Genomic DNA, 21436 nt, shown 5'->3' on the forward strand with positions numbered 1-21436 from the left:
CAATCATTATTGTAGGTAGAAATCAAAAATATGTAGTGACAATCCTCAGAACATGTAGTGGCAGTTCTCAAAGTGTAGCAAGACGCCCCCTTAAAGTTGACACTAGATTTGAGTGTCACTCAAAGTATTATTGATTTTTACCTACAGTTTTTAACTTTTAGTGAAACATTTTATGTGTCATGATAGGTCTATTTTTTTGTAGTACATCTAGATGATTCTATATCATGAAATCATATGCCAAATTATTTAAAATATATCAAATTGTCATTTTTTAATTTAAAAATCTGAAGGAGGAATAAAAAATATCGACTTTTAAAATAAAATGACCAACTCTATAAATTAATGAAAATAGAGGAACTAAAGTTTCAATTAAACCTAATTATATCCGTATGTCTAATTTTTTTAAAACAATTCAAGTTAAAGAGGTCAGAATAAAACAAAATATGTCAAAAATTAAAATATAGTTAACTATGAAAATATATATGCAAAGAGTTGCGCATGTGATAAAACCAAGTTGGGAGATATACAAAGATGATAGAAAGGAGAAGAAGAGAAAGTAAGAAGAAAAAACAAAAAAGATGAATGAGAGAGAGGGGGAAGAGACAAAAGAATATCAGAAAGGAAAGACTTAAAAAAAAAAAAAAGATAAAGAAAGAGTGAGATCCTTTAAAGTGAATTGTTCATTTTAGAATAGTCAAATTCTTAATTTAGACAAATAATTATTGTCTGTGTAACTTTTTCAAAGTATTGACTAAATATTAAAAGAGTTTATGTAAAAAGATTTACATTGTCAATACATTATAATCATTCACGCGGATGACTTTAGAGGTAATTATGGTAATAGTCAAACATGCATGTATAATAATCTAACAATTATGATTGACTAACAATGTGAAAACTCTTTACACTAACGTGTATATGAATTAAATTGAATATCAAATTAGTTCAAAGAAGTGACATCTAGACAAAGAGAAAATAGTTATTCGCAAATAGAAGTGTACAAGATTTGGTCTGTCCCACGAACATATCTTGGCATGTAACCAATGAGTTGTGTCCGACCCGGTCCCAAAAAAATAAGGACAAGACAAAGACAAAGTAGAAAATGACCGATTTCGAGTTATCCCTTAAGTTACATGTTATGTTTCAAATTACTTTTAAGACAAATGATTATTTTATATTATTATTAATTCATTCTCTCTAAAAAAATTACCAATCAGACAACTAGATTATTATTTTATATTATTTATTTTAGTAACTTAGAGTTTGTAAAATAATGTAATGAACTTCTATTTTTGAATGAATTGACAAGTGGTAATTATATTGACTTGCGAGTTATTTTATTTTTATTTTTCTAAACAAAATTTAAAGATTACTATTTTTCGTTTCGTCTTAGGAAAACCAACAATTAATTAGGTTTGGTCGGATTAAGGGACGATTAATTAAGATGAAAAATTTAACCCAATTAAATATTAAAATTGAATAAAAGAGACATCAAATTCACCTCAATTTATCCTATATACACATGAAGAATGAGCATAATCGAAAAGGAAAAAGAACATGTAAAACCTTTTTTAATAGGTTTGAAGAAGAGCAATTTAGAAAAGCTTTCTAAATAGATTGTTTGACCATCCAACTTAGAAATTCCTATATATTTTTATAAAAGCAAAATTCTTAATTTATTATTTGCTACACATTTTATAAAGGTTGGTAATGTGGCGTAAACACTTTTTAAATGTGTTGTCTGGATAATGATAACACGTGGAGTTAAAAAAAAAAAACTTTCTTTCATTTACGAAAAACACCACAAATATCTATCTCTACATAATTGTCTACAAAATGGAATAGGGATAAACCCAACGATCTCTAAGTACCCGTACACGAAAGTATTACTATAATCAAGGTCGATCTAAATATTTTAGACGTTCTATTTTAATTTTAAAAATTAAATCTTAATACTTTTAAAGAAATATAAATTATTTTAGAGATCTTAATATAAATATTTTTTTATCTTAATACTCTTTAAAATAAAATATAAGCTATGTTGGTCTTATTGTACACCATCATTACCGATCCTAACCACAACAAATGATTAATAAAAAAATTGATGTAACTAAAAAAAACTATATTTTATTTCTAAACTTTTCGACTTATTTTGAAAAAAACAGGAATTTCTAAGTTGGTTGCTAAAACAATCTATTTAGAAAGCTTTTCTAAATTGGTCTATTTTTAATTCACCCTTTTTCAAATGTGCTACTTTTATTTCCCTACTTAATTTATTAAATTTCTACAATAAAATATATGCAAAAAATGTGACTTGTATGGTTAATTATTAAATTAATTCAAACAATTTTAAATCGGGCAGATTGTAACTAATTTAGAAATTTGTTCTAAATTCCATTTTTTGCAGTTTATTTTAGTTATAGTCAAATGTTTTTTATAAATTAATTTTAATTTTAAACAATACTTTATTTGATTGATTTAGATATTCATTAATAATGCTTATTAGTAGACATGTCTTACTCCCCTCAAATATATAAATTAAAATGCACAACACTAACAACTGTGTCAATGAAAGTTGATTAAGTTGTTAAAGATTTGATCAATTTTCATAGATGTGATAATTTGTTTAGTGGATGATTTATAAAAAAGAAAGAACATTAAAAACGGAAAATGAGTACTAGTGATAGTGGTGGTCCTTATCAACGAATTTGAGGAGTTCAATCAGCTTTGTTATTATTTAGCCACTACGCAACCATCATATTTTTGTTATTATTTGTCACATGATAAGATTAACTGCACTTGCTTCTGTTGTTATTCAAATGCATGCAACTCATTTCCTAATAAAATTATAAAAGTTAATGATTAAATATCTCACATTCTCAACACATGTTATACTACAAGAGAAGATAAATATATGTATAATATAAAATGAAAGAAAAAGTCAAGAAGACAAAAATCAAAAGATATATTATATATATATTTTTATTCTATAGTATATAAAGAGGAAAAGATGTTTTTGTTAGGTAAAAACAAACATGTATTTTTAAAGAAGTAAAGCCAAATCCGTTTTCGGCGGATAATTTTTTTAATTAAAAAATCGTATTCATATGTTTAAATTTGTAGAAATTACATCAATTAAAAGTAATTGTACAATTTAACCGCTAAAATATAAAAAAAATATTATACAAATAAATAAATAAACTCGTAATATTTAAATTAATAAAATAAAACAATAAAATATCTACAAAGTTGATAAATATGATAAAATTGAAGCAATTATAGTTATTATTTATCACTTATTTTAAAAAATAAGAAAAAATTACTTAGTATAATGATCTCAAATAAAAAATTGACCTTAAATCATCCGATTTTTATTAAAAAAAAAGAAGTAATTAGAAATTGGATCACGCTAGATTGAGACGTAGTATAAAATTGGTTTATTACATGTTATTGTAAGCAAAATCATTTTTTATTATAAAAGAAAAAATTTAGTTGTTAAATTTTTTTAAAAATAATTTTTTTATTAAAATGAGAAACTGTTTACCATAATTTTTCAATGTATAGATGATGATATTGTTAATTTACTATAATTACTTTTGTTTTAATCTTCAATAAATAGACATAAATTTATATAACTAAAGTAGAACTTTTTGGTAACTGTCAATCTTTCATTGTATAGAGTTGCTTTTACTAGTTTAAAACATTTTATAGCATATTATTTCTTCACTCATGTTTACCCTTATTATTTTCCGTCAAAAAATAATTTTTAATATTATTGTTTTAGTTTGAAAAAATTAGATATTAATTTAAAAAAAAAAAAATACTTTTTCTTGTCAATTTTATATTGATTAATGAATTCAACCACTAACTTTTTTAAATATTACAAATTTAATCAACTAACTTATCCACTATAAGTTAAATTATCTTCTTTTTCCGTCCTACAATGAATATTTCATTTAATCATTTCACAAATACTAAAAAAGATATATAAATAAAAGAAAAATAATATTTTTAGTAAATGATCCTTATCAAAATGAAATATATTGACTTAAAATTAATTGATGCATTGTTATTAATTAGAAAGTTCAATTGAAAAAAAAGTAATTGATATTGCTTTCAAAAATTGAAAGAACAAATTGTTCACTTATTTTTGGAAAGGGAGAGAGCTATAAACTCATGTGCTATCACTGCCTTTGCATTGGAGTAATTGATATTGAAACATTACAAAAAGAAAAAAATCACATTGCTTAATAAGTAAAAGAAGAGGGAAACTAAAATTATATAAATGAGATTTAGTTTTTTGTTACAATGCATCAATATCATTAACACTTTAATTTTATTGAATTCTTTTATTTTTTTTTTATACAATTAATCTTTAGTGTTTAAATGTTGTGAGATGTAATTTAAACATTTCCTTTGAAAATTGTGGGTGCATGGAGATTGTGAGTGCAATGAAAATTATAGAATAATAAAAATCATGGAGTGTTTGAGAGAAGTATATGCGTTGTAAAAAAATATACACAATATTATTAAAAGACATGTTTGAAACATTTTTATATTTTAGTTTTTAAAAATTATTTTACAAATTTGATTTAGAAAACTGTTTTAAAGAATAGAATTAAGGAAAAAAAATAACTTGTTTGAAATACTTATTTCTAAAAACAGATTTTTGACTAAAGAGTTAAAAAAATTAAAAAAAATAAAATAAAAAATAAAATATAATTTATCTATTTTACTTTTTTATTTTTAAAAAATAAAATATTAAAAGTAATTTTACAAAATAGTTTTAGAAAAAAAATAATCCAAATAAATTTCACAGTTTTTAAAATTTAAAATACTAAAATAAATTTTTTAAAATGTAAATCAAACAAACCTTATATTATCGGGTTTGATTCTCGATTTATCTATCTTTATATATAAGAAAGCATAAAAAGGAGTATTAATTTATTATACCTTAAAAGAAGAGATAGACATTCTTCTTAGCTAGTTTTGGCAAAACTGAGAAATAGAAAACAACAAAACTCTGTTTTCTTTTTCTCTTGAAAATTTCAATGGAAGGTGAACAAGAGTGGCTTAGTGATGCATCTCTGAATATTCCCCTAATCCAAGATCATGAAAGAAGACAAATTTCTGATATTGGTCCCAACAACAACAATGTCACCACATCTTTCCTTAAAACTTGTTTCAATGGTCTCAATGCTTTATCAGGTAACCTTATCAACCTTAGTTGTTTAATGTTACACAATACAAGCTGTTTTTAGATAAAATATATAAATTAACTTTTTCTGTAGCTAAATTGAATATCAATTATTTGATTATAGCCTAAAACTATAGATTTGTTAATTGTTATTATAATTAAGTATGTTGGTCCTTTCCTTTGTTAAAAGAAAGTTAGTATATAGGTTTGAGAGAGGGGGAAATGTTAATTGCTAGGTGGCTCTTTTTGTGGCTTAAAGATTGTAGACCATAAAGTTTTAGGTTAGTAAAGATAGTGTTTTGAGGATGAGTTATATCTAAAAAAATATTTTTTTTTAAATATATATATTTTATATTATTAAAAAAATACACATAAGTTAATTTTAGTGTAGAAGAACTAATTTATAAGAACTATGATATACTTTATATTAAATTTTATAGAAATTTTTGTGAATCATAAGCAGACAATTCAGTTAGTGAATTGAGGGATATACAACGAGTTCTAATTAAAAGGTATAAGGGTCAAATCCAATGATTAATCTAACCTATTAATTTACTGATATTTTCATACAAAAGAAATACTAACTAAGTAAAATATTGTAATGGCTCGATATTATATTTGAAGGTAAATTGTTAATAAAATTTTAAGTAAAAATTAATATAAAATTTAATTAAATATAAAATAATATTTTTTATGGTTGGACACCCAAGCTCTAAGGTACTTTATTTGAAAAATAAAGTTTTTTAGGTCGGTAGTAGAGATTGATATTTTTGAAGATGAGTTATATGTAACGGTCTCTAAGGAAGTATACATCACTGTTTTCCTTTTTCGTTTGGTTCATTAGTCTTGATTTCTTTGTTTGTTAACACTGTTTTGGACCATATATTTTCTGTATTTAATTAAAAAATTGAAATAGTATTAAAAAATTTGCTTGGAAGAAAATCAGGAGGTTGGAGCTGGTTTATACAGTCCACTTAAAAAAATATATATTATATTTTTTAGATGAAAGTATTGACCAGAACTTCTTAAATATTTCAGAGGTTATGTTCTAATTTTAATAATTGAGCTTTTAATAAAAAGGTATAATTTTAATAATTAAAAAAAAGATAAAATATTTTTTAATTTTATAAAATTTTGAAGTTTTAGTCATTATAAAAAATTCTCAACTTTTTAGTTTTTGTTATTCATTTTGAAAAACTTTTGTAAAAAATTTATATTTTTTAGTCTAAAAAAAATTCTATAAAATCAAAATAGAGATTATAAGTGAATAAATTTTTTAAGGATTAAATTTAAAAGTTCAATATTTTGTATGACTCATACATTTGTCATGTTTAACAAATTATCGTGTCATATCCGTTTTGTATAACTATGACAAATCCTATAACAAATAAGATGATTTCTTATTTTTTTCAAAATATAACAGATTCCATTTAAACCATAACAAGGACAATAAAATTTCATTCGTTTTTAGTGAGTGTTTTTTAAAGTAAATTGTAAAAAAATTTCCACACCTATCCACTTGTTAATACAACCGACAAAATCTCTTAAATCCCATCCAAAACACTTACAAAAAAAAATCTTATAAATATATTATTATTTTTTGAATAAAAACAAAAAAAAATATTGTAACATGTACTTGAATAATGCAAAATTTAATATAAAAAAAAACAAAAAATAAAAATAAATAAAAATAAATTGTCTCTAAACAAAATAAAACGAAATGATAATGAATAGTTAAAAAAAAAATCAAATTTAACTTTCTTTCCCGTAATAGATAGCTCTCTGTAAGATAATATGTTATTATCTAAAAATGAAATTATGACTACGTATACTTATGATTTTAGGTGTCAAAATTATTATTATATATATCAACGATTATAAAAGTAGAAAATTATAAATAAAAAAATATTCACATTTATTTACAAATTTAACACCGTCACGTTTTCTTAACTAGTTCGTTTACCTAGTCAACCGACCTAAACATACCTCCGCCTCACCTATTAAGTCTGGTGACACATAAACAACTTAACTCATTGTATTAAAAACTCAATTTTCTACACCATGTCTTATGCAATTAGAGCATCTCCAACAGTAAATTCAACATGAGTTAATTAAATAGATCCACTATGCCACATCATTCATTCATTTATTACACGAATGGTGAACTCAATATAGATTCATTAATAAATTATCACGAAACAACTCATTTATTTTTTACTGTTTAACCTAAGAATTATATTAAGTCCCACAACTTTAATTTATACATTAATATTTTATTTATATTTAATTTTATTATAACTTAAAATATTAATTTTAATATTTTAATTAATATTATTATACATTATTTAAATTTAAATTTAAAATAAAATTGAACTTAAATTTTTATAACAATAATAAAAATTAAATGTTAAATACATGACATAAATAATTAAAAATAATAAAAGTAAATTAATAAAAAAGTTAACGTTAATAAATTTATTATTATTAAATTATAAAAGTATCGTTCTTTATTGAGGAACCATAATAACAGTTTGATACAACTTTAACAGTACTTGCAAAAAACTAAATTTACATAATTACACATTGATGAACGAACATATTTGACAACCGTTACAGACGATAACCATCACCATGCTACTATTAACAAAATAGATTCATAAGAAAATGGAGAAACTGTTGAATAATGGTTTGATAAAAAAGACTTAATATTAATCCTTCCTCATGCATATACTCAATCATAATAATAGTAATGATAAATAATATAAAGTTCAATTGTAAGAGATACTTGAAAGTTATAAATCATTCATAAAAATTAAGGTTGTATATGGGTTGGTCCAATCCAATTCAGTTCTGACTCAAAAATCTGTTTGGATCAGGTAAATTAATGTAAATGGACTGTTGCTAAATTTTGTTGGGTACTAGGTAAAACTAGATTTAATCTATCTATATTCTAATAGAAATAATTTATTAATAATTTTTAATTACTTTTTTTTGTAATAACAAAAATTGAATATCTCTTGGAGCACATCTTAGTTGATAAACTTCCACATTATAAACAATATTGGTGTGTGTCATTTTTCTTATGTGATATTTCTTTATTTTTAATTTACACCAACTAATTATTATTTTCTGATCATCATTTTCAGCAACTATATATTGTGATGCAATTTTATAAATTTTTAAATGTTTAAGTATTAAAATTTAATTGTATTTTTAGAATTTATAATATATAAATTTATAATATATAAATTTTTCTCAAATATCCTATACTTTCTAGAATAAATATTTAAATTGTATTATAAATTTTTAAAAATAAAAGTATACGAAAAATAAAAAAAAGTTAAATATTTTAATATATAAATATTCAGGGATAGTATCATGTATACTGCAAATATATATAATCTTTTTTCTCTTTTCTTACTTTTTAAAATCGACTCCACGTAAAATCTAAGATAATTTTTAGGCTAAATTACATTTGTAGTCCTTTAACTTAACTTCAGGTAACGTTTTAGTCCTTTATCTTTTTTTTTTCTCGACTTGGTCCTTTATTTTAATTTTAAGTGACAATTTGATATTTTATGTTTTAAAATTTCAACAATGATATCCTTTTTCATACAAAAATTCAAAAAAAAAAATTCAATCAAAACTCATAAAATTAATTATATTCTTCAATATAATACAAATTTCATCAAATTCGTAACGTAAATCTTCAAATAAACTCATATTTTCATACTTTATTTGATATTTTTAGGAATAAAGGACCAAGTCGGAAAAAAAAAAAAGATAAAGGACTAAAACGTTACCTGAAATTAAGTTAAAGGACCACAAATGTAATTTAGCCTAATTTTTAACATAAGACCTTATATAACTTCTGTATTATTGATTTCATGTTGTACTTTTTTTAATTGGTAATATAGTTAATAAACTTGATATTTATAGATACAATATTATTTTGGTTCAAAAACTATTAGAATGAAATATTTTTACTAAATAAAATAATAACTTTTAAGGCTTTTTATTAAATAAAAATATTATTATTTTTACAAAGCACAAACCAATTGCTTTAATAATTTACCTTTTGGGACCGACCCTTTTTCTCTAGAACCAACTCTATTATTGTTGGTGAGATTTGAGAATCAACTGTGCCAACCAAAAATAAATTAATATAATATTTGTCAAAGATGAATCTGCCAAAGAGAAATATAGAAAAACAAAAATAATATATGAATATAGAGAAGAAATGGTGAAGGATGCAAATTCCCATGACACATTAGTAATTTTTTCAAAAAGTGTAAATTTTAGTTTTAACTTTTATTAATTAAAGATATTAATGAAAAATGTTGTCAGTCTAGTCAAAAAGACATTGATATATAGATACTATACTTTGAATCCGCAACTTCTCACATTTAAATTAATACTTAAAATAAAATATAAATAAAAAATATTCAAAACTTTAATGATTTTGATCTTAACTTTTAATTAAACATGTCAATTTTTTAAATAAACTTTTATTTATGATTCATTTTGGAAGGAATATATATGAGATTAAATGTTAGATTATTTGTCAAAAGCAAAGATATATAAGAAACAATTCTCATTTTTTAACATTATTTTTATTTTTCACATATTATTTTAACATGACATTATTTTTTTATTATCTTTTTCTCTTCACCACTCATTCTCAGTCGCACTGGTGCGGAGATTACAATTTTCCAACTCTCTGGTGTCACTTTTTCAGCATTATAATTGGACCCATACATGTTTTACTTTTCTTTTTTTGGACTCACATAACGTTGTATTAGTACCACGTTTCTAGTGCGTGTTTATTCATTTGGGGAGATTAACAAGGCGTGTAAAACATTTGTTTTGGATATAAAAAATAAAAAATTTATATTTTAAAAATAAATTAAAAGTTAAATATACAATTTTAAATTTATCGTGATATTTATATTTTTAAATATTTAACAAACATATTTGTTAGCATTTTTTCTATTTATATTTTTAAAAAATTTGGATGAAATTGTAAATGTCTCTTTCGGTCTAAATTCAGATTCACATAAGAAAAGTATTTTATTTATATAATAGTTTATGACATAATAATTTTTTGAATGTATTTAAAAAAAATATTCAAAAATTTTAAAATTAAAAAACGATTAAATACATTTCATTTAAGTAAAGATTAAAATTACTCGACGGATAATTTTATAGAAATTAAAATTGATATTTTTATTTACAAGTATTGAAATCATTTTTAAAATAATATTTAAAAAATTGATATATTTAATATTAATATAACAGATTATCTTTTCAACTAAAATTATATATATATATTGTGTGGTTGACAATTGATCACAGCAGTGTTGAATTGGATCCCACCTAAAACGCTTAAGGGAAACACACACCTCACTATATATTATATATATCAAACCTTTCATATTTTTCAAACTCAAGTTTTTATTGAAGAATATCTAAGTTTTTTTTTTTTTTTGCATCAACGGTTCTGTATCTATTCAAATATGTTGGAAAAATTTCACAACAACTCATCCTTAAATGTTCCATTAATCTCTGAGTGGAAGCACCATTTAATAGATGAGGAGATAATCATAGCCTCTCAACCTTCAACAAAAAATACTTTATCTTTCTCTCAAACATGTCTCAATGGACTCAATGCAATTTCAGGTCTGCTCTATAATTCTTAACTCATACCCTATAGATTTATACTCTCTTTGGAATGAATCATAAACAAAAATGTTAATTGAAAAGATAATTAATATGGTATAAATTTTAAATCAAATGCATCAACTCATTTAAATTAAATATATTAATTTTTCAATTAATACTTTTGGTTACATTTCGAAAACGGATTAAATATATTCTCGCTGAAAGATAAAGACTATTATATGCTTTTCTATCATACTTTTTTGTATATATATGTTTTGTTGTGTTTTGTGTTTTATTGTATAGGTTGGTTACAATTATAGTTTCATATAATCTATCTTATTTGATTTTATCTAAATTTTAGTTTCAATTTTATTATTATATGATTTTAAAATTTAAATTCAAAAAACAAAAACTGTGATGTTAAGAGTCAATTTGTACTTAAAAAAATGTTCAACCCAAATTGGTAGTTAATTATTTTGAGAGTTCCTTTTCGTACAATTTAAGGACATGTTTGTTTCTCTTGAAATATCAACCTTAATTTCTATGACAATGCATAATTTTGATGTAGCAGATGCACTTTTAAAATTTTTAAAATATATTCTCATCGAAAAAATTGTTAAGAGTTCTATATTACATGTGATATGTCAAAAAAAAAAAATATATTTATCAATACCAAATAGTCGTCATTTTATAAACTAGTCTTAGAAAAGTTGAGTTAAATCAAACGCACTTATCAAAAAAAGTTGAATTAACAACAAAGTTAGAAAAATAATATAAAGTTGACTCGGTTGGTTAGATGAAAAAGTTAAGAAGTTAGAATGATTAAGTTGATCAAAAATTCAATCTCATTCTCAACATATTAGTAATGATGTATTATTAACAACGCTAACATTGATTGTTCCAAAAGAAAAGTTAGAAATGAAAAGAAGTGAAAATTATCTTAATTGTGATGTTTCTAACATTTAGCGACAAAAGAACTAAAATGTTGATGATGTTGTATTTGGCTTTTGATTTTCCAGGTGTTGGAATTCTATCAGTTCCATATGCATTAGCATCAGGAGGATGGCTAAGTTTATCACTTTTATTTGCAATAGCAGCTGTAGCATTTTACTCAGGCATATTAATGAAAAGATGCATGGAAAAAAATTCAAACATTAGAACCTATCCTGACATAGGTGAACTTGCAGTTTTTTAAATTTATTATTAGTAACCGTGATATTTGTGCGTGTCAGGTGTCTCACAGGTGTTAGCTTTAAATATTGACATAACAGCGACATCTTAAATTACATTTAATTAATTCATTTTTTAAAAAAAGCTTAATTGCAGTTTTGGTCCTCCTATTTTAGCTGAATCGCGAAAGTAGTCTCCCATTTTGTTTCTCCCCAGTTCTGGTCCCCAAACAGAATTTTGGTAAAAAAACTTAATGAAATTTCATTTTTTAAAGTCGTACTACACCATTTATAATCATAGATTCCAAGTACAATTGTTGCAAATGAGATTTTGAGGCATGATGTGACTTAAATAAATGCAAAAAAAATGAAATTTCATCAAGTTTTGGGCCAAAATTTTGTTTGAGGGACCAAAATTGGGGAGAAACAAAATGGAGGGACTACTTTTGCGAATCAGCTAAAATAAGGGGACTAAAACTGCAATTAAACCTAAAAAAAAAATTATTGTCAGTTTAGACGTATCAGTGTCAGATATTTGTGTCAATGTCAATGTCGTGTCAATAATTCATAGAAAATGACACTAATAATCATTTTATAACTATTACAGGTGAACTTGCATTTGGAAAAATCGGAAGATTAATAGTATCGATATCAATGTACACAGAACTGTACTTGGTTTCAATAGGTTTCTTGATTCTAGAAGGAGACAATTTGAGTAACCTTTTCCCAATTGATGAGTTTGATATTTTTGGAATATCAATTGGTTCAAAACAATTCTTTGTGATATTGGTGGCACTAATTATTTTGCCAACAGTTTGGTTGGATAATTTGAGTTTGTTATCTTATGTATCTGCAAGTGGTGTGTTTGCTTCAGCTATCATTGTTTTGTCAATTTCATGGACAGCTGCATTTGATGGAATTGGTTTTAAACAAAAGGGTATTCTTGTAAATTTGAGTGGAATTCCTACAGCTGTGAGCTTGTATGCTTTCTGTTATTGTGCTCATCCTGTCTTCCCTACTCTCTACAATTCCATGAAAAACAAACATCAATTCTCTAATGTAAGTTCCTTTGCTTTTTTATTTATTTATTTATTTATTTTTATTTTGGCTTAATTCCATTTTAGTCTAATGAAAAATACTAATTAAACCTAACAAATAAAAAATTAAAATTATTAAATTTTAAAATACGAGATTAATTTAATGAATACTAGATAATATTTACTTGAGTACGAAGTTTATAAGAAATCATACTTTAATTTAAACACTATTATAGCATATAAATTGACAAAATCTCAAAGATAATTTAAAATATCGGCAAGGAATTGATTGTCTACATTTTTCATAAGAAAGCATACTTTAATTAAAAGAATGTGCATGAAAAATACTTCCATCTTATAGACAAGTATTTAGAAATACTTTAACTTGATTCAAGAAAGCAATTTTAATTTTGCTTTTTGGGCCGTGAGTAATTACAAATTTAAATATATTAACTTTAAAAATAATATCTGCAGTGAGTGTAAAAATACTTTTGTAAAAGTTTACATAAAGTGATTTGACTAAATATATCTATAAAAGTTATGTATATAAATTAAATCATTTACTTTATAGTACTTCGGTTATCTATTTCTAACTATTATTTTAATGTATTTTTTTTTAATTAATTTCTAAATGTTGTGTTTCATTTTACATCGCAGGTCCTAATTGTATGCTTCATATTAACCACAGCTGGTTATGCATCAATGGCTATAATTGGTTACCTAATGTTTGGTTCAAAAGTTGAATCCCAAATAACATTAAATTTACCACTAAACAAAATAAGTTCAAGAATAGCAATATACACTACCTTGGTAAATCCAATTTCCAAATTTGCTTTAATGGCAACACCAATTACCAATGCATTAAAAGATTTACTTCCAAGGGCATATAAAAATCATAGAATTACTAACATTTTTGTTAGCACTGTCCTTGTAATCACCAATGTCATTATTGCATTATGTGTTCCTTTCTTTGGATATCTCATGTCAATGGTTGGAGCTTCTCTAAGTGTCACTGCTTCAATTTTGCTTCCATGTTTGTGTTACTTAAGAATTTCTGGTACTTATAGGAATTGTGGGTTTGAGACAGTGACTATAGTTGCAATAATTGTAGTAGCAATAGTAATTGGAATTTTTGGGACATATACTTCAATTGTAGAAATAGTACAAAATTTGTAATAGTAATGAAGTGGTCCATTTTTTTATTTGAGTTGTTGAAATAGTATGAAATTTGTAATAGATAATTAATGTAGTGGTTCATTTTTATTTTTATTTGAGTTTATTGAAATAGTACAAAATTTATAATAGTAGTGTAGTGGTCCATTTTTATTTGAGTTATACACAAAGAAGATGATGTAACTGTTAACAATAAAAAGAGGAAGAAGAGAAATAACCACTCTAGAGTTTTATAAAATAGAATGAAGCAAACTAAAGTTAATAGGGTTACAATGAGTATATATATATAAAAGAATAGAATTGTCTAAAATACCCTTACTACTACTACTAATATATAATAATATTATCTAACATCTCCCCTCAAACTCACGATGCATTAACATGGAGCATCGAGAGTTTGTCAACTAAAAAACGGAAACGTTTAATGGAATGCATCTTTGTAAACAAATCAACAATCTATAAAGAAGAAGAAACAAACGGTAGAGTAATAGTTCCATGCTGAAGATGATGACGAGTAAAATGACAATCAATCTCAATTTGTTTGGTGCGTTCATGAAAGGCCGAGTTGTGAGCAATTTGAATAGCACTCTTGTTATCGCAGTGCATCGTAGTTGGCTCAGAAAGAGAGATACCCATATCAGACAAAAGCCAACGCAACCAAATTATTTCAGCGGTAGTGGATGCCATAGCACGATACTCAACTTCTGTAGAGGAGCGAGAGACAATGTCTTGTTTCTTACTCTTCCAAGAAATAAGAGGGTCTCCAAGAAAGATACAGAACCCTGTGGTGGATTTACGATTTGTGGTGTCACCAGCCCAATCAGCATCAGAATAAGCTCGTAACTCTAATGAGGATGACGATAGAAAGAGAAGACTTTGAAATTGAGTTCCTCGAAGATAACGAAGAATCCGAATAACTGCTGCCCAATGTACTGTAGTGGGAGAGACAACAAACTGACTAACAACATGAACAACATAAGCAATGTCAGGTCTGGTAATCGTAAGATACACTAAGCTGTCAACCAAAGTACAATACAAAGTGGAATCTGGTAAAGGAACACCATCCGAGGGAGCATATTTCACATTCAACTCAAGAGGAGAATCTGCTACTCTAGTATCAGAAAGCCGAGCCTGATCAAGAATGTTGGCAATGTACTTGGATTGAGAAAGAAGGTAGCCTCTAGGAGAGTAGGCAACTTCAATCCCCAAGAAATAGCGAAGAGTTCCCAAGTCCTTCATCTCAAACTGTTTGGCTAACTGCAACTTCAACTCATTGATTCCACTAACATCATCACCTGTAATAATCATATCATCAACATATAGAGAAAGTATAATGCGACCATAAGTGGTGGACCTTATAAACAATGCAGAATCATGTTCACTAGAGCGAAAACCAAGAGAAGTGATCACAGTAGAGAATTTCTCAAACCAAGCTCGAGGAGCCTGTTTAAGACCATACAGAGCTTTTTTTAACTTACATACTTCCCTTTGATTATGAGAAACACCTTGCGGAGGGACCATATAGACTTCTTCATGAAGCTCACCATTTAAAAAAAGCATTTTTGACATCCATTTGAGAAATATGCCATTGACGAATAGATGCAACTGCAATAAGAGTACGAATAGTGGTCATGTTGGCTACAGGAGCAAAAGTTTCTTTATAATCTATACCATATTGTTGAGAGAAACCCTTAGCAACAAGATGTGCTTTGTAGTGCTCAACTGACCCATCAGACTTAGTTTTGATCTTGTATACCCAACGAGATCCAATAACACGTTTTCCAGGAGGAAGAGGTACTAATTCCCCAGTATTGGTTTTGTGCATTGCAGAAAGTTCTTCTGCCATAGCCTGCTGCCAAAGAGGATCAAGAATAGCCTCTTTATAGGAAGAGGGCTCAGACAAACTGTGAATAGAGGTTAAGAAAGAAACAAATGAAGTTGAGTAAGTGGAATAGACAAAATCATGTAACTGAGTAGATTTACGTTGACGAGAGGGGTATCGAGGAGGATCAACAATCGCATGAGATGGTTGAACAACCGGGGGGAAGGGGGAGGGGGGGCAAGAGGGATGTCATCATGTGGAGTATTAGTATTTGTCCCACAATTCTCAACATTACAATCACCAGAAGCATAATCATTAGGACCAAACGAATCAATATGGGTTAGTTCAGAACTCTTAGTAATCTGAGAATTAGAGGAAATAGAGTAAAAAAGGGATGTGCTCAAGAAAAACAACATTATGAGATACATAAAGTTTTCCTACATGAGGATCATAACAACGATAACCTTTTTGACCATCCCCATAACCAAGAAAAACACACAACGCTGAACGAGAAGACAACTTACTGCGCTCTACTTGAGGGCGAAGAACAAAACAAGTAGAACCAAAAACTTTCAAAGAATGGTAATCAGGGGTAAAAGCATACAATTTTTCAAAGGGAGACAAACCTGATATGATAGAGGATGGAATTCTATTAATAGCATGAACAACAGTAAGAACTGCTTCTCCCCAAAACTCACTAGGAACTGAAGCGCACAACAAAAAGGAACGAGCAGTCTCTATAATATGACGGTGTTTCCTTTCAGCAACTCCATTTTGTTGAGGAGTATCAATACAAGATGTTTGGTGGAGGGTGCCATCATAAGCAAGTAATTCAGAAAATTTATTAGAGGTATATTCACCACCTAAATTACAACGAAAACACTTTATAACAGAATTATGTTGAGTTTTGACCATTGCACGAAACATATGATAAATGTAAAAAAATTCAGACCGATTTTTCATAAGATAAACCCAACAATAACGAGTGTAATCATCAATAAACGAAACATAATATCTAGATCCACCTTTGGTGAGAACCGGTGATGGTGATGGACCCCAAACATCAGAGTTAACTAAATCAAATGGCGCATATGAAACATAAACATTTTTACTAAACGGTAAAGCTGGAAGTTTGACAAGTTTACAACCACAACAATCTGAGATATCACAGGTTTGTAACTTTCCTAAGGCTCTAGTAGAAGCCAAATATTTTAATCTAGAAGCAGAAACATGTCCAAGGCGAGAATGCCATAGTTAAAACTAGAAGATAAGGAATTCAAGCGAAAACTAGATAATAAGTCAGCAGTAGTTGTGGAGGCTGCAGTATCTGGGTGTCGCAGGTCATCCAAAACATAAAGTCCCCCTTGTCTATGACCTATCCCAATCAGCCTCCCGAAATGTGGATCCTGCACATAACAAGAAGTGGAAGAAAACATAACCGAATAAGCGAGATCACATATTTGACTAACAGAAGCAAGACTCGAAGTAAGATTATGAATATAATAAACATCAGAAAGAGACATGTTAGGTGTGGAGACAGAACCAACGCCTGCTAGTGGCATAGGAGTGCCATCAGCAGTCATAACCGACACAGACGAGACAGGTTTCACAGACACAAAAGATTTATCATCGTATGTCATATGATGAGATGCTCCCGAATCAAGAATCCATATGGAAGGAGATATATCTGACATACCAGAGGAGTTCAAACCTTTAGAAGAGGTGGCAGACATGGCATGTGATTGAGTGGCAAGAAGTTTTTTTTTTAAGTTGTTCTGCAATATCAAATATTTGGGAAGCAATCTCAGATGAGTATACAAAACCAGAACTAGAGCCAATGGTAGAAGGAGCAGAAGCAACAACATTGGACGATGACCCCCTAAAATTCTTCTTATGTGTTCTCCCCAATTTCAGACAATGTGCTTGAAGAGAATCATCCTTAGCATCAGCCATAACAAATAATGACAGGTAAATACGACAAATACAATCACTGAGACAAAATAAATTAGGGATAATCTGGTGCTGTGCGAGCCCGATTTCTCCCCCTACAGACGTCGTTTCGCTGATTCGATCGTTGAAGACGAAGACCTGAATGTTGCGAACCTGCTGTCCAAAAATTAGCCCGATCCAACGGTTAACGAATGCGCAATCGATGTTTTTGTGAGTCTGATATAACAAAATCGAGAATAGGGTTACTCTTCTCTTTTCTCTTTTGGTGGTTGTCTTTTCTATCAAAATAATCTCTCTTTTCTTTATAGTAGATCACAAAATCAATCAAAGTTCTTTGATACCATGTTAACAATGAAAATACGAAGAAGAGAAACAACAACTCTAGGGTTTCATAACATAGAATGAACCAAACTAAAGTTAATATGGTTACAATGAGTATATATATAAAAGAATAAAATTGTCTAAAATACCCTTACTACTACTATTAATATATAATAATATTATCTAACAGTAACACCTTAAACCCAAATTGAAATAAAAAGTAAAATGCATTAAATACATTTATAAGGTTCAAGACGTCACACTCACAGTTACACAAAATGTTTGCCTAAAAAGTATCACTTAAAAAATCCTTTAATATCAAATATAGTTGAGGTTTATTAAATAAATAATTATGACATAAAAACACGTTCTAAACTTAGAGACAATTAATTGCTACCTCCGAATAAAAGATAAAAAATAACACAATTGATTGATCAAATTTACAAAAACCTAAATTATCTCATAACTCAACAAAACACGACAAATTACTCCCACCTAGTATCACCTATTAGAGCATGGATCACCAACTGATAACCTGAAATAACTGCGCTCTCACAAGTGCCAAACACAAGAACCGAGAGGTGAACTTCAAAAATATGTAATAGTATAAAATAATTGAGAAGAACATGTAAAATATATTAAACACTGTATCATATCAAATCACAATCAGCAAGAATAATCAAGGTAAAACATTGATACAATCCACAACATTAGTAAATCAACACAATAATCAAGTAATGTTATGCATGCTCTTATACTCTAGACTTCTCCTCTTTCTTTGGTACCATTCTAACTCTTAAGTACTTGGTTAGGAGGCTTGATATTATGCCACCACGCAAGTGGACAGACAATTCAAATTGGTTTTGTCCTCATAGATCCTCTCAACTCAATTCGAGACACATGTACGCGACAATCGAGGTAAACATGTGTTGCGTGGTAGCTCCCGACATTTGGAGTGCTACCTCCAAGTCACCTTGGAATTTTCCACCTGAATACCTCCAAGGTCTAACAATCTTGCCTTAAGACTCAACAGCAGACCGCCACGATCAGATTCAATTCATTTGTACTTCCCCGAAAATCACTAAGCTTGTCATATCCTACCTATATGATAACAAGATAATCCTCACCTCAAACAATTAATTAACATCCATATTATCTTCTCGTTGGCCTAGGCTACCCACTCCATTAAGAGAACCATCATTGGCACAAGTCGAATTCATCACTATTCAATTAAATACTATATGTATTTCATGATATTTATGAAGGTGGTAACATCATAAGTCAACAAGTACATATCATCAATGCATATTTCTATAATCATATATTTAATTCAAAAAATTTATCATCATAATACACAAGCTCCAATAGTACAGGATTTTAACTCACAAATAATAATACTAGATCAATCACACACACAACGTCAATTGCAATGTAAATAATTATAATTCATCCCATTTTATATCATATGACAATATCAAGGGTGGATATAAACAAAACACATAATACATCATATACACAACTCTACAATAATTCAACTATCAAACGATCTTCGAAATCAAATGAAACAACAGCCTATAAAAGTTTCTAACTCATATGTTAACCTCATCAAATTCAAGTTTTCTCATTAGTCAATTATTACTCAAAAGGCTTCAGCTATACGTAGTGAGCCTCAAATGAATTATGGAAAATACGGTTTTCCCGTTCATCTCGCTTAATTTACACTCATGAACTCGAACTCACTTTCATCCCATACCTGCTTTGACGATCTCGTACGATAAGAAGTTTTAGCAACACAATAGCAATAGAAATCCGGAGATACAATTATTTGACGACGAGTCCATAGAATAATCGAAACACATACAAACGACTCGAAACAGTGCTTGCGGATAACAACAACGATGCTGTAATTCAAAAATAAAAAGTACATCAATGTCGAATTTTAATTAACATGAACAATTGAAACAGAATGAACATTGAATGCGAGGTTCGTCGAAAACCACTTACCGTAACGCCGACGACATCGGGTTTTCATGAATTTTGCCGAAATTCATCAACGAACATTGTAGGATGAAAGCTCTCAACACATAAATCACAGAACCGACCTCTGTTGTTTCAAACCAAGACCACAGGGCGATTGTTAGAATTTTCGATTTGGTCATGGATGGTTGTTTTGATTGCGGTTCTTCCCATAGATGAAGGAGTTGAGCATCCATAATGAAAGGGAACGTAAGGTAGATTGCCTATATGGTCTCATTTTTCACCATTGGTGCTTGTGATGTCCAAAATTAGCAAAAATGGTGGTTGACAGTGGATTTCGCGGTGGAGATAAGGATGAACTTCACATAAGACAATCAATGACTTGATTTGCAGAAGGATGAGAATGAAAGGTATGACTATGGGTTTATAGATTGATTAGAAGCGAGTTAAATTGGGGTTCAAATGGCATTTCGTTTAGGATGAAGATGAAATGCATAATGTTTGTAAAATCGGCGTCGTAACTAGGTATTCTTGGAAGGCATAAATAGTGTTCTCATGATTATATTTTATAATAATAAGTGAATTAAACTATTTAAAGCATTGTTAAAAAAAATACTAATTACTAGGATAAACCACCTAAAATTACTAATCATTTATCTTACTCATCTATAATTATAATTTTATTCTTCCAGGTACTCATACTAAAATAATATTATTTTTAAAATAATAAATAAAATAAATATAATATAATATTAACAACTTATATTAACAATTAAATTAAATATATATAAAATTTTCCATTAAAGCATGCACATGTATAAGAAAAATTAATCAAAATATAACTTATACTTTACTAAGAAATTTAGGGTGTTACAGGTGATGTACTTATGTCTCTTGTATGTGTTTTAGACAAATCTTTATTGTGGAATTCATTTAGCAGCTAAGAGATTAATCTAACAACCGTTAGATAAACTCAATGGTTATAATTTGTTGGGAATATTGAGAGTACTTGATCTGATCCCATGATGTTTCAACTATACTTGATTTTGGTTGGAAAAATTACATTCAGTTTTTGCTAAGGATGAAAATGTTAAATTTTAATTAGTGTGTCAAAAAATTATATATATTT

The 21436-nt window shown here is 27.5% G+C and overlaps 1 protein-coding gene and 1 long non-coding RNA gene across 3 annotated transcripts; one reads left to right on the forward strand and one right to left on the reverse strand.

The window, feature by feature from the left end:
* The first annotated feature begins 4953 nt into the window (after positions 1-4953).
* LOC101506490 (amino acid transporter AVT1I) lies at positions 4954-14333 on the forward strand. 2 transcript variants are annotated; one of them, XM_004491746.4, is made up of 4 exons: positions 4954-5208; positions 11878-12033; positions 12635-13086; positions 13722-14333. In XM_004491746.4, the coding sequence occupies exons 1-4, from the start codon at positions 5052-5054 to the stop codon at positions 14238-14240; spliced, it is 1284 nt and encodes a 427-aa protein (XP_004491803.1). In that variant the 5' UTR covers positions 4954-5051; the 3' UTR covers positions 14241-14333. The 2 variants fall into 2 exon arrangements, with proteins under 2 accessions (XP_004491803.1, XP_073222716.1); XM_073366615.1 differs by lacking the exon at positions 4954-5208 and adding an exon at positions 10430-10876.
* A 5429-nt stretch (positions 14334-19762) lies between these two features.
* On the reverse strand, positions 19763-20856 carry LOC101507036 (uncharacterized). Its single transcript, XR_012162243.1, has 2 exons — positions 20335-20856; positions 19763-20231 (listed from the first exon to the last, which is right to left on the reverse strand). It is a non-coding gene; the product is annotated as an uncharacterized lncRNA (long non-coding RNA).
* Between the last annotated feature and the right edge of the window lie 580 nt (positions 20857-21436).

The sequence above is a fragment of the Cicer arietinum genome, chromosome 3, assembly GCF_000331145.2.
Source record: "Cicer arietinum cultivar CDC Frontier isolate Library 1 chromosome 3, Cicar.CDCFrontier_v2.0, whole genome shotgun sequence".
NCBI lineage: Eukaryota > Viridiplantae > Streptophyta > Magnoliopsida > Fabales > Fabaceae > Cicer > Cicer arietinum.